Raw genomic sequence first — 17,504 nt, 5'->3', positions numbered from 1 at the left:
TCAAACAAATGACCATAGTTATAAGAGTATGAACCACCTCTTTCCCTAACCTATGGACAAAGGACCATGCACAAGAGGGAAATATAGAAGCAGCAAGAAGACAATTCCAAATTATAAAACCAAGCGTAGTGAGAGGATACTTAGTATGCGACAAATTATAAAGAGGCAGGTAATCTGAAACACTGTATATCATAAGTTGGAATATTTGTTTGAAAGCGTCCTATCATCATGAGAAGCCCTAATATAGAGCATGATGCGACCAAACCCCAGCATCCTAGATGACTGCTACTGAAATTTATGCTTACTTTGTCAGATTTCAGGGCCTGTCAAAGAGAAAATCCTACAGGTGTTGAATTTTAAACAGGGGATGCTGCCTTATTACTTATTTGGGTGTTCCTCTAGTCTCTACAGCTGCGAAGAAGGATCACTTAGGAGGTTGATTAAAAGAATTAGAGCTAGAATAACAAGTTGGGCTTCTAGAGATCTATCCTGTTCTGGTAGGCTTCAACTCATTAACTCTGTTCTTAAGAGCTTGCATGTAAGTTGGTACTGCATATTCATGCTTCCTAGAAAGAAATAGATAAAAGATGCAGGAATATTTTGTGGATAGAAACTACTGGAAGGGGAAGAAAAGGGGCTGTTGCTTGGGACAAAGTATGAAACAGCGAGGTCCAAGCTGCCCAAATAACTTTTGAACTCATTTTTCACTTGATCTAAAATGTGTAATCTAAATTATTTAATAGTTTCGTACTACCTATTATATACAATTCAATGTTTAATCCAAGTTATTTAATAGTTTCGTACTACCTATTATATACAATTCGGAATTGCCGTAAATTTTCCATGTGGGACGAAAATCAAATAGGCAGCTCAAGCTAGTAGCTGATTCTTACACTCTTCGCTGTTAAATTTGCAACGTTCTCGTCGCAACTGAATAGAATACAATTGCTAATCAGGACCGGACTCTTGGGTATTGTGGTTCGCTAGTACCTCGAACGGCTCCACCTCGTCTCTCACGGATAGCCCATCGAATACAATTGTTAATCAGGACCAGACCCTTGGGTATTATGGTTCGCTAGTATCTCGGGCGGCTCCACCTCATCTCTCATGTCGCAACTGAATCGAATACAATTGCTAACCAGGACCGAACCCTTGGGTATTATTCGTTTCTCACGGATAGCCCATCGAATACAATTGCTAACCAGGACCGGACCCTTGAGTATTGTGATTCGCTAGTACCTTGGACGGCTTCACCTCGTTTCTCAAGGGTAGCCCATTCTTCGCAGGCCCGGACCCTTGACTATTGTGGTTTGCTAGTATCTTGGGCGGCTCCGTCTCATTTCTCATGGGTAGCCCTTTTCTCGCAGGGCCGAACCCCTGAGTATTGTGGTTCGCTAGTACCTCGGGCGGCTCCACCTCGTCTCTCACGGGTAACCCTTTTCTCGCAGGCCCAGTAGCTCCGCATAATTTGTCTGACCCAGGATGGCTCTGATACCACTTAAAATAGCGGGTCCAAATTGGCCCAAATAACTTTTGGACCCACTTTTCACTTGACTCAAAATGGTTAACCCAAGTTATTTAGTAGTTTCGTGCTAGTTATTATATACAATTCGGAATTGCCGTAATTTCTCGATGTAGGATGGAAATCAAACAGACAGCTCAAGCTGACAGCTAATTCTTATACTCTCCCCGCTAAATTTGCGACGTCCTCGTTGAAACCGGATGGATACAATTGCTAACAAGGACCGGACCCTTGAGTATTTTGGTTCGCTAGTACCTCGGGCGGCTCCACCTCGTCTCTCACGTCGCAACTGAATCGAATATAATTGCTAACCAGGACCGGATCCTTGGGTATTGTGGTTCGCTAGTACCTCGGGCGGCTCCACCTCGTCTCTCATGAGTAACCTTTTTCTCGCAGACCCACTAGTTCCGCACAATTTGTCTGACCCAGGGTGGTTCTGATACCAATAGAAACAGTTCGGTCCAAACTGCCCAAATAACTTTTGAACCCACTTTCCACTTGGCTCAAAATGGTTAACCCGTAATTATTTAGTAGTTTCGTGCTAATTATTATATAAAATTTAATTTTTTTCAAATTTATCGATGTGGAACAGAACAGTTGTCTGCGAAAGACCAAGAACGAGGGTTACTTGAGAATCAAGGAGGTTATGTCTTGGACTAAAACAATTATAGGGAAATAAGTTTAGGATTTTGGTAGCTATTAAATGATCACTGTGGGCCTCTTGGATGAAAAATATAAGTTCAGGGAATGTTAGTTTTTGGGAAATAGCTAAACCCTTAGAAGTTAGTTGGTCTTGAGGCTCTTAATGAATTAAGAGATATGCTTAAAAGCAACTATTCTTGCAAATTAGGGGTAAGGAAAATGTTCCTTATGGTGTAATCAACGGGAAGAGTGTGAAAATTTGTTTACAATTAATTAATATACAGGATGCTAATGTGCCTAAAACTGCAAAGTCAAGGATTGGTATAAGGAGGGGCAACAGAGGTTGCCAGGCTTGCAAAATTGTGCAACTGAGGTAAGCTAGGTTTGAGATAAAAACAAAAAAACTATGAAGTAAAGAAAGATGAAGGTGATGAGATTGTTTGGAAACTGAGCACTACAAGAAATACACTACTGCTAGTGGTTGGAAACATTTTAGAAGGGGTGGAGACAAAGTAGTTTGGTGGAAATTGATAGTGGCAATTGAAAAACTTTAACAAAAGTTTATTAGGCATATATAATAACAATAACAACGGAATTCAAAATTTATATATTTAATAAATGACAAACTTATCAAGAAACATTTATAAAAAATAAATTACGTACAACACAGCCAATAATATTAAAATTATATCTGTATTTAGTATTTCCTATGAAATTCTCTCTTATTTGCTTTATATCCAATTTTTTAAGTAAAGGATTTTTGCCATACTACTAAAATCATATACTTGAGTTAAAAGAAATGATAAACCTACCAAGAAACATCTATTGTCCCAAAACAGCTGCATCCAAATTACATTTTAGATGCTTCTCATTAGGCGGTGACCACCTTCCCAAACATTCAAAAATGAGATAACTGCTGTAATAAATTGCCAAACTGCCTATTATACAAGGCCACCCCAAAGTAATTCCAGGATCCATGCACATCTTCTTCCTGTCTATCACAACCACCACAGGAAAATCAAAATATTAAAATATAAAAAATTTTGCTAATAAAATTTTAGGATATGATTAAGAAAATATAAAATATTAAAATATGTTTTAAATTATATTAGTAAAACAAAATATACTATTTAAAAAATATAAATTTATCATGACATTCATCTTTTTCATAATTTTATTTTATATAACCATTATATATTCAAATAGTGATGATATTTAATATTAATAATAACAAGCATAATAAAAGAAATTGTGTAAAGCTAGAGTTTTAAAAATTTAACAAATTTAGATTTAAATATTAAAATATGGAAATGTTTTTTTTTTCTTTTTTTAAATATAATCAGGCCTTTTACCAATAAGCCCTCTTATTTATTAATCAAATCTCACGATATTTTTTCTTTCCTCTTCAACTCATTTTATTTTTAAAATAAATTTCAAGGTGTTTCTAAATCATGTTTGAAATCACAATGATCAAAACTTTAAATGAATTGAATTTTTTCAAATGATTTTAATGAATTAATTTTTCCAATTAAAATCAAAAATGAAAGAAAAAGAATCCTTATATAGTTTATAAAAATAAAAAAGGGATTCTGAGCTGCTATAGAATTACGTAAATAAGATTATTACCAATTTAATGAGATGAACAAATAATAATTAGTTGTTATAGTACCCATCAATTCAATTATTAGATTTCTTTTTTTACCAAATGCCTCTAAAGAATAGTGACTATAAAATCAGGGAAAGAAAGAGTTTTTGTAAGAAGAAATGTTGAATGCAAAATTGAAGATTTCATTTCTTTTCACTATTCTTCTCAGAGCTTTTTTTCAAATCATACCTAAATAAAATTTATTTTTTCAAATCATGCAGGATCCGAAAATATTTTCGGATCCTGTGTGTCAAACCTGAGTGTTCGGCAGTCATACTGCCGAACACTCTTGTTCGACACCTTTGATGTCGAACTGAGTGGAGTTCGACACCATTAGTGTCGAACAGCCACGCGGAGCCATTGTTCGACACTAATGGTGTCGAACAACGGCTTCTCCTGCCACGGGAGCAGTTTTTATGCTCCCGTGGCGCACTAGGCGTGTTCGGCACCATTGGTGTCGAACACGCCTGACATGTTCCTCGCATTCATGCCCCCTTCTGTAGGGCTACTTACTTGCATATTCATTTTTTTTTTATTTTATTTCATCTCTCATTACTCTCTCAAAATCGTTCCCTCCAAATACGTCGGAGACTGGCGAGGCACTTGAGCTCCAAACAAACATGTGGAGCTCCTTAGCGTCATGGTTTGCTTTGGAATTCTGTTGCTGAGGCTGCTGCTGTTGCTCCTGTTGCTGCTGCTGAAGATTCTTGGTGTTTTTTGTGGAAACCGTTGAAGAAAATTCCGGATTTGGTGCTGGATAAGATGTTGGCACCGTTTGCGCCGGATAAAACCCGAATCTTGGAGAAGAATTTGTAGCCATTGGAGCACAGTTTTCTTCAAAGTTTGAGGGCCGAGGTGTTGGACCTCTTGAAGATTGTACAGAGTACAAGTCCGCCGGACCAAAATTTGAGAGTCTTCCACCGGGGAATCCCTGCACACCCATCATATTATAGAAGTCGGAAGTGTTAAAATTAGATCCTCTTGGGGTTGGATTTCTTGATGAACTCAAGCTATAAATCTCAGCTCCAGTAAGATTCGAGGGATGAGGAGTCAATCCAGAGAAAGAACCAGGCCCCAAAGATCGCCGCGAAGCATTGGATTTCCTCACCGTCACATGCAGCTTCCCATCATCACCAATCTCAGCATCTGTTTCCAAGAAATCTCTACCGTCTAAAGGCTCCCGTACCGCGCTGTGCATGCACAGCGCCACGCGGGGCGTGGCAGAGAAGGGTTCGGCACTATAAGTGCCGAACTCTTCTTTTTGCGTGACTGCAGACCCGTCAGGCGTGGAGTGCAAAACACGCCTCCCTCCTGTGCCACGGGTGCAGTTGGTGTTCGACACCATTGATGTCGAACACCAGTGTCCGCGTGGCAGTTCGACACCAATGGTGTCGAACAACGGCTCCGCGTGGCTGTTCGACACCAATGGTGTCGAACTCCACTCTGTTCGACACTAAAGGTGTCGAACAAGAGTGTTCGGCAGTATGACTGCCGAACACTCAGGTTTGACACACAGGATCTGAAAATATTTTCGGATCCTGCATGATTTGAAAAAATAAATTTTATTTAGGTATGATTTGAAAAAAAGCTCATTCTTCTCATCCCTTCTCATGCTGCCAAACAGGCAAGTTTATATACATACATACATACATACATACATACATACATGATTATTGTACTAATATAGTTTTCGTGCAGTCCTACGTAGTATACTTGGGACAACATTCCTTTCTTCAAGAGAATACAGCTTTCTATGATCAGAAAGTATCACAATCACACTATGACTTGTTGGCCTCATTATATAGGTTCAAAAAATTTATTTATTTTTTTTGATTTGATGATATTTAAAAAAAGTTGAAAGTTGTATTATTTTCTCTTATGCAGTGGGAAGCAGGACCAACCTGAAATTTTTTACTCTTTCACAAGATGTATTAATGGTTTTGCTGCAATGCTTGACGAACAAGCAGCAGAACAACTTAAAAGTTGTTGGTTTTTTTATTGTTTTATTTAATTTGTATTAGTTCTAAACAATTTTAATTATTTTTATTGCTTAATTAATCGAGTTTAAATCAATTGTTGCAGATAATCCGAATGTTCAATCAATTCACTTGAACATAAAATATGAACTACATACGACACATTCATGGAAATTTCTTGGATTAGAGAACGATAATGGAGTTGTTACTCAAAACTCAATTTGGAAAAAGGCAAAATATGGTCAAGATATCATTATTGCAAATTTTGACACGGGTGAGTATGCTATCCTTTAGCAAGTATTGGGTTGAACCAGGACGGACGCAACATATACAATACTATATCTATATATATGTAACTATCCTGGAAAAACTTAGGTGCCAACTAAAAACACCTTGAAAGTCTAAAGAAAAAAAGAAAAAACTAGGGAACAAACTCCATACAAAAGGACTCCAAACTAACCAAACCTAACAGTCAAGTTAACGAGCCAAGAATAGAGAAGAGAATGCAGAAGATAATAACAGCTCAATATGTATCACATAAAACACTGCAGCATGCAAAACAGAGCATCGCTGAAAAGAGCATGTATCCCTGACTGAATATAAAGTTTACAAGCTAATATATTTACTTATGATTGTCATGATGCAAGGTGTTTGGCCTGAATCAAAAATCCTTTCCATTGGAGCCTTAAATGCAGTGAGCAGAGGGATTACTGTAGTTGCCTCAGCTGGGAATGATGGACCAGATGAATTTACTGCAACCAATGTTGCTCCATGGATTTTCACCATTGGTGCAGGCACAACGGATCGAGATTTCACTAACACTGTTTTGCTTGGCAACTATAAGCGTTTGAAGGTACGAAATATGATGCCTATGAGAATTATGAGAAATAAAATCCAAGAGTATTCTCGTAATATTTTGATTTGTAGGGAATAAGTCTTTCGGACAAAAGCTTGCCTGCTGGAAAGTCTTATCCATTGATATCTGGTGCTGAAGCAAGTCCTGAAACAGGAGAGTGAGTTGTGACTCAATTTTGAAATTTTTATTTAGCATTCGATTTTAGTTAGCCTGGAAAGTTATATTTTTCTGCCTGAGATTAGTTTAATAGGTCAAGTTTATATCTGAGATTAGAAGGATGAAAATTAAAATGACTATTTGAGACAAAATTGAAATGGAGAGATTTCATTATAATAAATTGAAGGTGAATGTCTGAAATGAAACAACCAGAACTAACCATAACTGAAGTATTTAGAACTAACCTTAAGGATTTCTGGATCAATAAAATTAGGTCCCCTGGATGAGAATGCTGCCACCTTTGGAGCTGGTTTGATTCCCAGTTCCGTCGTTACAGGAGAAATTGATGCGGTGGCGTTTCTACATAAATGAGTTAATCCATGAGAATCAATCCTGAAATCAACAAAATGGATCAATGAAATAGAGTTTAAAATTTACTTGGTTGAATTCAAGTAGGCAAGAACCGCCAACCCATCAGCGTAATTGATCTCTATAGCCGGAAGAATTTGAGAATCAGCTATTATATCATTCCCCTCAACTTGATCATTTGCCTATATCATCCCAATAGCACCTGCACTTGCAGCTTCAAATCCCTTTGTTAGTTTTCCAACACCACCACCTTGGACGCAGAATATGATCTTCCCTGAAACCTTCTGCCGATCAAGTGATCCAGGAAGACATTGATTGCTGCATTGACAGGTAATTTTTCTATTAAACCCTGACATTACTGCACCTGGAGTTAATGTGCTTGCTGCTTACTCCGAGGCAACTTCGCCATCTGATTCTGAAGATGATAAGCGTCGGGTTTCTTTTAATATAATATCTGGCACTTCAATGTCATGCCCTCACGTTGCTGGTATTGTTGGCCTTCTCAAATCGTTACATCCAGATTGGAGTCCTGCTGCTATCAAATCTGCCATCATGACTACTGGTATAACCATCATTTCTTTATTCCATTTATTTAAATAAAAGATAAAAGGATAATATTATAACTGAAATTATTATCAAAGGTTATCATTTTATTTATTTAGTAGACCATATAATAAAGACTGAAAGGTAAAAGTTTATATAGTGATGATTAAATCATAAAAGATTAATGATTTTTCATTGATTGACTTGTATTTCTCATTCAATATTTGTGTTTTAACGTTAATAACCAAATTAAACTATTATAACTGCAGCAACAAGAACAGCCAACAATGGGAAGCATATACTTGATGCAGCTGGGCCAAATGCCACACCATTTGCATATGGAGCTGGTCATGTACGGCCAAACCTTGCAGCGGATCCTGGCTTAGTTTATGATTTAACTATTAATGACTACCTAAACATTTTGTGTCATCATAACTACAACATTTCCTTTATCCGATCATTTGGAAATGCTTCTTTTACATGTCCTCATAATTTTAGTATTGCTGAATTCAACTACCCTTCAATCATAGTTCTAAATCTCACAGACTCGACCACTGCGACTCGTAGAGTCAAGAATGTAGGCACTCCAGGGACATATAAGGTTAATGTCCTGCCACCTCCTGGAATTTCCGTTGTGGTTGAACCTAAAAGGTTGCCATTTGCAAAACTTGGAGAAGAGAAGGTGTATAATGTTACTTTTAAACCTTCTGTGAATGGCACCAAGAGAACAGATTATGTTTATGGGGAGCTAATATGGTCAGATAAGAAGCATAAGGTCAAGACTCTTCTTGTGGTTAAACTTCAGTAGATCATTTGGTTGTTCCTCTTGCCATATATATTTATCACCAATACGATGAAGTTGTACTATGTGTTCTATCAATTTAATAAATTCTTGGAAATTTGATATTGTATTAATGCACTGGACGTGTCTTTATAAGATCACCCAAGTTGGCTTTATAAAGATTTCTAAAGTAATCGGCTTGATAAAGTAGTCTATCCAATCTCCTTCATCATTTTGTAGCATCTCAATTTTGTTCTTTTTTCTTCTTGCAATGGTTTTGGCATGAAAATAGATAGTATTCTTATCCCCTGATAACTGCTGGGCCTCCTACACCTAAGGGTAAGGCCGGGCCTTAAATGAGAAGGCTTTTCTCAGAGTGAGTCAGCCTCACGTTGCGCGTCTCATGATAAGGAAAATCAAGCCGAATAAATCTCATACGCAGATCCATCCGAAAAAAGTATAGTCCAGTGACGTGAAAAGAGAAAAGAGGGTAGGTCAAATCACCTCACAGCCCTGCCCATATGAGGAAATTAGATGGCCGCCTGGCGTGGAGAAGGGCTCTGACACATCAGTCCGTACAGACCTGAATGATAGAGACAGATAGTACTATAGCAAAGAAGAGATTAGATGTCACTAATAGACAAAAGAAAAAGAGATAAAATGGAAGAAACTTATTCTTCTCTATCCAAGTTTACACAAAATATTGTAAATTCTATTTTCTAAATATCAAAATATCACCCCATTTAATCCAATTCACTCTAGATTTTTGGCACTAAATTACTTCTTCTTTTTGTAGAATTCCAGCTCTTTCCTCTGTTGTAACTCAAGGTTTTGTAGATAGCTAGAAAAAACGCTTGTCCAAAGAATCCTGGATACCCTTGATGCATGCCAAGAGTCTTCTTTTTTTTTTTTTTTTTTTTTTTTTTTTGTTGAAAAACATTACCAAAGACGTGCTTATTCTAGTCTTTAAGATTGTCTGTTAAAGTGAGCAAAGTGTCCATAATAGAGAGATAAGAATCCCACACTTCTTAAAAAAAGGTTCAAAGCTAGTATGAGAAAGTCAAACTGCTTGAAATTTAAAAAGGAGGAGGAGGTTGATTGCTATGAAGATTAATAAGAAGGGGCATGTGGTCCAATTGAATGCAAGCTAGGTGGAAGAAAGTTGCCTTAGGAAACTTGGACTTCCAAACATCAATACAGAGTGCTCTATCGAGTCACTAAAAAAAATTTCCTTTCTGCCAAGTGAAAATATGACCCTTGAAGCAAAGGTCGAAAACTCAAGATTACAATAACCAATTTAAGAAATCTTGCGACACTCTTGATCTGTATAAAAACCCACCACTCTTTCATCTGTTGAAAGTATAGAGTTAAAATCGCTTGCCAAAAGCCAACCGTCTTTCGATTGTATATTGAAGGAAAGTAATTTACTCTATAAGCTCCTCTTGCAAAGAGCAATAGGACTACCATAGACAACATTAAGAAGACATAACAAGGTTACCATTATCAGAAATAAGAGTATGAGCAAACTGTTTATCATTAACCAAAACCTGGACGTCCCAATTAGAGTTCCACAAGGGCCAAATGCCTCATGAGAAGCCATTAGCCTCTATACGATGTGCTCTAGTAAATTTCATTTTCTTAATGAAATTATCAACTTTCTTACCACTTATACGGGGTTCAAGGAGAACAATGAGGTCTAGATGGTGTTTCTCCAAAATTAACTTGAAAGTATTAATTCATAAAATCGTACTACCCACTGTTTGATAATTCCAAATGAAAATAAACATATCCATAAAAAGGAAGAAAAATAAGAGCGACAACACCTTAGTCTTGAAGATAAGGATCCCCAAAGATTCCTCCTCAAAAATACTGTCATCATCCGTGTCATTATACTCATCCTCGCATCTTTTCCTACTCTAAAATCATATTCTTAATAAGAACAGGGTGTGACAGATTCAGATTGCACTTACTATTCATACCAGCAATGTTTGGGAAAGTTGACAAATTCTAAATATGAGAATCGGAGCAAACCGGAGATTTGATCACATCTGGAGATCTACTATGGATGTTTGGTATAAGATTCAAACTAAGGGTCCCTCCAGTACCTTCACAAGGGGAAGATGCAATAGTCTCGAGTGTTTGAGGCGGACCAACACATATCATCGTGTGAGCATTAGCATTCAAAGAGGATTTCATGTGGGTAACTTCTGCTTGGGCATGTTGCATGGCAACGTTACTACGTGAGGCAGAAGTATCCCCAACATGATAACAAAAAATTATTCCCTTTATGAGTGCTTATATTCAACTCACGATTTTCTTGCTTCTTTTGATTCGATCGCTGCAAGTCAGAGCCGGTAGATGGGCAGATTTCTTTCCTTTTTGCCATAGGAGCCGTTGAAACCTTGAGGATACGAGCATCAGAAAATTTAGGGATGTTGGCGTGAGTTGTCTTATTAACTTCAATCCTACCTTCCATGTCTAAATTCTTACCCAAAATAACTTTGACCCACTATTGCCTCCTTGATTAGTGCACTCAATAGCACTTCTAGACTGGTTCCTTCTTTCCCAACTCGCCACCACCATCCAATCGTCGCAGGTGGTGTCTGGCTAAATCAGGGCACTTTGAGTAGCCTCCATTTTTGAAGCTTCGTAAGAGACTGAGGAATGACCAACACTGCAAGTAAAGCAGATACTCGACACATTTTCGTACTCAATCAATTATACTCGACCTCTAATATCGACTTTTGAAATGAGAGGCTTTTTAAGATTAACTAAGGCTGAGATGTAAGCATACTTACCGCGTAAAGTTACCTATGCAGTCTTGTCAACTTTCACCAGCCTTCTAATTGAGTTTACCTGCGAGATGTAAGGATATGAATTCACTCTAATTTATTAAATGAGTAATAAAAAATAAGGGTGAAATTTAAATCATTTTTAATATGAATTAAACCAAATTAAATTTTTATAGGAATCAATCTTCAAATAATTTATAAATAATTTAATTCGATTAGAATGATTTAGTGAGATTTGATTGAAATAAATGTGTAATTAATTTAGATCAGTTTCCATATTCCATCTCCAATGATTCGTTGAGAATTCTATTTTTCTTAATAATCTCTTGCCTTTTATCATTTAGAGTTTTTGCACTCTCCTTTTGATGTTTCGTGTTAAATTTAAATTAGATTTAACTCATTTTAAAAATTAGGAGTGTTAACACTAATACTAAATTGCTTTAACTCAAACCAATATGAAATTTAATAATTCGATGGAAAATAACTCTAGATTTGGGCAGTCTCTTTGCACAATCCGGAAGCCATCTTTTGCAATATTTGGTTCTAGTTCTTTTAGGCTAGCTATAAAAATAAGTCGAAATTTTTTCAAATTTTAGGAATATAATTTTAAATTTTGATATGATTTAATTGAATTTTTCAAAATTATAAAGATTTTATCTAATTTTTATTAATAGATCTCAAATTCCATTTTCAAATTATACTTACAACTACCATTGAAAATCTAACTAACTATATTTTCTTTCCTTTTTAACTCATTTTTTAATATAAATTTTATTAAATTCCTTGATGTTTCTAAAATCATATTTAAAATTAAATTTAAACAATGTTACAACTTCAAATGTTAATTATAATTGATTTTTAATTTTTTTTTATCTTTCTATATGTTTAATGAATTAATTTTTTCAATTGAAAGCAAATAAAGAAAAGAGAATAATCTTAAAAAGTTTTATAATTAAATGAAATTTGACATACTTACGTAATAAAATTATTAAATACTATTCCAAATTAATCAAATGAACAAGAAAATATGAGTTGTAACACTAAAATTACACTAACCCATCAATTTAATTAATACCATTTTGTGTTTTTAAAAAATAAACAAAATAATGGAAACAATTTTTTTTAAATAAGATAATTATCGTGTTTAGTTAAATTATAGAAATGAAAATATACAATATATATATATATATATATATATATATATATATATATATATATATATATATATATATAACAAATTTCATGAAACACAATTTTTAAAGAAATTGCTTAATTAACATTTTTTTTGACGATGTTATACAACATGTACGTAGTTGCAAATTTTTTTATATTATATTATTTCATAATATTTTTAGGAAAATTTACATTAATTTAGTAATTTCTTTAAAAATTATACTTCATTAAATTTAGTTAATTACATATATAATTATAATTTAAATTAATTTTAAAAAAGATATTCCTTAATGATAAAATTTCAATTCAAATGAGATATTATTCTAATCATTTCAAAATTAAATTTAAATTTTTTTTGTTTTATTATTTAACCAATCAAAATAAAGTTTAATATGTTATTATCATTTTCAAGTAAGGTACTTACTTGTAATCATATTTAGAATCATAATTTAAACAATGATATACAGCTTCAAATGTTAATTATAATTTATTTTTGAGATTTTTTTATCTTTTTATATGATTTAAAGAATTAAACTTTTTTTCCATTGAAAGCAAATAAAGAAAAGAGAATAAAACATAGAAAGTTTAATAATTAAAAGAATTTTTGAGTTGTCACAGAATTACGTAATAAAATTTTAGTAAACTTATTAAAGATTATTCCAAATTAATAAAATGGACAAGGAAATATGAGTTGTCACACTAAAGTTACGCTAACCCATCAATTTAATTAATAGAATTTTACAAATTTCCACTAAAAATAGCAAAATAATGTGATTACAAAAACAGGGAAAGAAAGAGCTTTTCATCACAGCACATAGAAGACATGTTGAAAGCAAAATTGAAGATTTCAGTTCTTTTCTCTTCATTTCTTTTCACTCTTCTGCATTTTCCTTCTCATGCTGCCAAACAGGCAAGTATATACGTAAGAGAATTCATGTTTCAATACTGCATAAGTGCATACTTGATTAATGTACTAAGCCAGTTATGTTTGGTGCAGGCTTATATAGTATACCTGGGACAGAATTCATTTCCTCAAGAGAATACAGTTTTTGATGATCAGAAAGTGTCACAATCACATTCTGCCTTGTTGGCCTCGTTACATAGGTTTCAAATTTTCTTTTTTTGAAAAGTTCATTATGTAATTATTTTTTGATAATGTAAAAAGAATTGAAAAGATTTACAATCTTCTCTCTAATGCAGTGGAAAGCAGGACCAACCTGAAATTTTTTACTCTTACACAAGATGTGTGAATGGTTTTGCTGCAATGCTTGATGAACAACAAGCAGAACAACTTAAAAGTAATTTTCAGTTCCTATTAATTTTAAACCAGTTCAATTTTTTTATAGCTTAATTAATCAAGTTTAAATGGATGCAGATAATCCAAATGTCCAATCAGTTTTCTTGAATAGAAAGTATGAACTATACACAACCCATTCATGGGAATTTCTTGGATTAGAGAACAATAATGGAGCTGCTACTAAAAACTCCATTTGGAAAAAGGCAAAATATGGTCAAGATGTGATTATTGCAAACTTAGACACAGGTGAGTATGCTATTCTTTAGCAAGTATTGGGTTGATAACTCTTATTTTCTTAACTTTATGAAGCTCATATATTTATGGGTACCATGTCACAAGGTGTTTGGCCTGAGTCAAAGAGCTTTAACGATGAGGGGATGGGACCTGTGCCATCAAGATGGAAAGGATTTTGTCAGACTGAAGGTGGAGTTCGCTGTAACAGGTCCATTCTTTCTCTCTTTTGCTAATATTTTAATTGTAATGCACTGAAGATCCACTGAGATCCTAAAGAAAAAAAAAACACAATTTTGTTATATGCCCAGAAAGCTCATAGGAGCAAGGTACTTCTACAAAGGCCTTAGTGCAGAAGTTGGCCCCAACACAACTGAACTATCTGCGAGGGACACTGATGGACATGGCACACACACCTTATCCACAGCTGGTGGCAACTTTGTCCCTGGAGCAAGTATCTTTGGTTATGGCAATGGAACAGCTAAAGGTGGATCGCCCAAAGCTCGAGTGGCAGCTTACAAAGTCTGCTGGGCCGATGGCTGCTTTTCTGCAGATATCTTGGCTGGAATTGATGCAGCCATAAGTGATGGAGTGGATGTGCTCTCATTATCATTAGGTGGAGCTGGTGCGATAGATTATAATATAGACGTAATAGCCATTGGAGCCTTAGCTGCAGTGAGTAGAGGGATGAGTGTAGTTGCTTCGGCTGGGAATGATGGACCAGATGAATTTACTTCATCTAATGTTGCACCATGGGTTTTCACCATTGGTGCAAGTACAATGGATCGCGATTTCACTAACTTTGTTATACTTGGCAACGATAAGAGTCTAAAGGTATGAACTTGTGTGATCTGTATCCATTATCATCATCCATAAGCAGAAAGTAAATGTTCAAGGAAAACTTTTGTTATTTTGATGTCCAGGGAACAAGTCTTTCGGACAAAGCCTTGCCTGCTGGAAAGTCTTATCCGTTGATATCTGCTGCGGACGCAAAAGCTTCTAACTCCACAGTTGAAAATGCGTGAGTGGTTAATTTGAAAACTTCAGTTTTATCCGTAGGGAGCTTTATTGGTTTAAAGTTACTTAAAATGTGACCGATGCAGTACACTATGCGGACCTGGAACACTTGATCCTCACAAGGCAGCAGGGAAGATCATAGTCTGCCTTCGAGGTGGTGATATTGGAAGACCAGAGAAGGGAATTGAAGCTGCTCGAGCAGGTGCTATTGGGATGATAATAGCAAATGATCAATCAACTGGGAATGAAATTATAGCTGATCCTCATATCTTGCCAGCCTCACATATCAATTACACAGATGGTTTAGTGGCTCTTGCTTACTTGAATTCCACCAAGTATATTTCGAATGCTATTTCATTGATGAATTTGAACAATTTGAAGATTAATTCTTACATATTAACTCATTTATGGTTTTATGTCGTTCAAACAGAAATGCCACGGCATCAATCTCTTCGGTAAAGACAGAATTGGGGATCAATGTTCTAGCTCCAGAGATGGCAGCATTCTCATCTAGGGGACCTAATTCACTTGATCCAGAGATCCTTAAGGTTAGTTTAGTGGTTTATTCGATTTGTTAAATACTTGGCCTATTAAATCTGCCCAAGTTAGAAAAATACTCTTTTTTATGCAAATAAATCATTTTATAGCTAATGTTTAATTTGAAGTATATTGTATCAGCCTGACATCACTGCACCTGGAGTTAATGTACTAGCTGCATATTCCGAAGCAGTATCGCCATCTGACTCTATATCTGATGAGCGTCGCAGTCCTTTTAACATAATATCTGGCACTTCAATGTCGTGCCCTCACGTCGCCGGTATTGTTGGTCTTCTCAAATCACTTCATCCAGATTGGAGTTCTGCTGCTATCAAATCCGCCATTATGACTACCGGTCTAATCATCTAATCTTTCTCTTTTTTTCCGACCCTGAAATATTACTGGTTTAGCTAGAGCTAACGAAATCAACCTATTACACCTGCAGCAACTACAAAAGCCGACAATGGGAAGCATATACTTGATGCAGATGGGAAAAATGCAACACCATTTGCATACGGTGCTGGTCACGTACAGCCAAACCGTGCAGCAGATCCTGGCCTAGTTTATGACTTAATCATGAATGATTATCTAAACCTTCTTTGTCACCATAAGTACAACATATCCTTTATCCGAACATTCGGGAATAATTCTTTTACATGTCCTAAGCATTTCAGTGTATCTGCATTCAACTACCCTTCGATCACAGTTCCAAATCTAAAAGGCTCGACCACCATATCTCGTAGAGTCAAGAATGTAGGCTCTCCTGGGACCTATAATGTCCATGTCCTTGCACCCCCTGGAATTTCAATTGAAGTTGAACCTGAAAGTCTTACATTTTCAAAAGCTGGTGAAGAGAAGATCTATAAGGTTACTCTTAAGCCTATTGTCAATAGCAGCAAGCACGAGGGCTATGTCTATGGCGAGCTATTATGGTCCGATAAGAAGCATAAGGTCAAGACCCCTCTTGTGATTAAAATTAAGTAGATAATTAATTGAGAGTTTTATTGTTGTACTTACTACTAATCTTCATTCCTAAATTATGTTATCTTTCCTGTCGATGTAATAAAACCTTTTGAATTTTAAATTGTATTAATGTATACCATGTAACTTTTTTGAACTGCTATCTTCTTTTTATTGGTCTTGAGAGGAAAGTTTAATGATAAATTCATGTAGTTTGTATTGATTTGCTATAATAATATTATAATTTTATACTTTTGAATTTGAATGATAATAAAAAAGTAGTTCTGATCAAAACGATCTAACTTTATGAATTTTTATATTTATAATCTACATTTTTAATTTTGAATCAAAAAATTCAATTTTTAAATTTATTATAATTATAACAAATTTTCTAAATTAATTTAAATCAGATTTAAATTAGCTCACGTGATACACTATATGGCATTATTTTTATCATATAATTAATTTGATTAATTTGAATTGAACTTGGATTAAGACTTTTCTTTTTAACTCGATTTTGATTAAGATTTTAAACCCCTAATTATCTAAAATCTTTAATTAATATTCTTAATTAATTATAAGATAATTAAATATTTCAATTATATAATTAAGAAATTTCGTGTAATTAAAAGTTTAAGATTTTAATTGAGATTTAATTTCAGTTAATCAAATTACACATGTAATAAAAATAATTATATAGATCATACCGTGTAAATTAATTTAAATTTGATTAAAATTAATTTAAAAATTATTATATAATTACAACAAATTCAAAAATTAAAATTTTTTATCAAAAATTAAAAATTTAAGCTATAAATATAAAAATTTATAAAATTTGGATCGAGCCAGTAAACTTTAAAAGAAAAATGATTTTTCAAGTTTTTGTTACTGTGCTTGGCAAATTGTTTAAGCTTCTTATTCATTAATCAACTCCAGCATACTTATGTTGCTTATAGTTCAATAATTTTTCAAAATTTATATTTTTTTCTCCCTTTTTAACTATTTAA

General features: G+C 34.6%; 1 protein-coding gene and 1 pseudogene across 1 annotated transcript; both read left to right on the top strand.

Moving 5' to 3' along the window:
- The first annotated feature begins 5,156 nt into the window (after positions 1–5,156).
- Positions 5,157–8,517, top strand: LOC110615461 (subtilisin-like protease SBT5.4). The gene is made up of 8 exons (XM_021757302.2): positions 5,157–5,291; positions 5,398–5,433; positions 5,508–5,614; positions 5,694–5,791; positions 5,892–6,059; positions 6,433–6,638; positions 7,497–7,728; positions 7,979–8,517. Exons 1-8 carry the CDS (start codon positions 5,157–5,159, stop codon positions 8,515–8,517), a joined length of 1,521 nt encoding a protein of 506 aa, XP_021612994.1.
- Positions 8,518–13,278: 4,761 nt separating this feature from the next.
- Positions 13,279–16,521, top strand: LOC110614311 (annotated as a pseudogene).
- The last annotated feature ends 983 nt before the right edge of the window (positions 16,522–17,504 follow it).

Source organism: Manihot esculenta, chromosome 5 (genome assembly GCF_001659605.2).
Source record: "Manihot esculenta cultivar AM560-2 chromosome 5, M.esculenta_v8, whole genome shotgun sequence".
Taxonomy (NCBI): Eukaryota; Viridiplantae; Streptophyta; class Magnoliopsida; order Malpighiales; family Euphorbiaceae; genus Manihot; species Manihot esculenta.
Note: the sequence above shows the minus strand (reverse complement) of the source record. Positions and strands in the feature narration are given on the sequence as shown.

Excerpts from the sequence above, each read along its gene's own strand:
- LOC110615461 (XM_021757302.2), top strand. The coding sequence starts at position 5,157 with ATGTCGAACACCAGTGTCCGCGTGGCAGTTCGACACCAATGGTGTCGA. Across the intron at positions 5,292-5,397 it reads TCGAACAAGAGTGTTCGGCA|CTCATTCTTCTCATCCCTTC; the intron begins GTATGACTGCCG and ends TTTGAAAAAAAG. Across the intron at positions 6,639-7,496 it reads GCAACTATAAGCGTTTGAAG|GTAATTTTTCTATTAAACCC; the intron begins GTACGAAATATG and ends CTGCATTGACAG.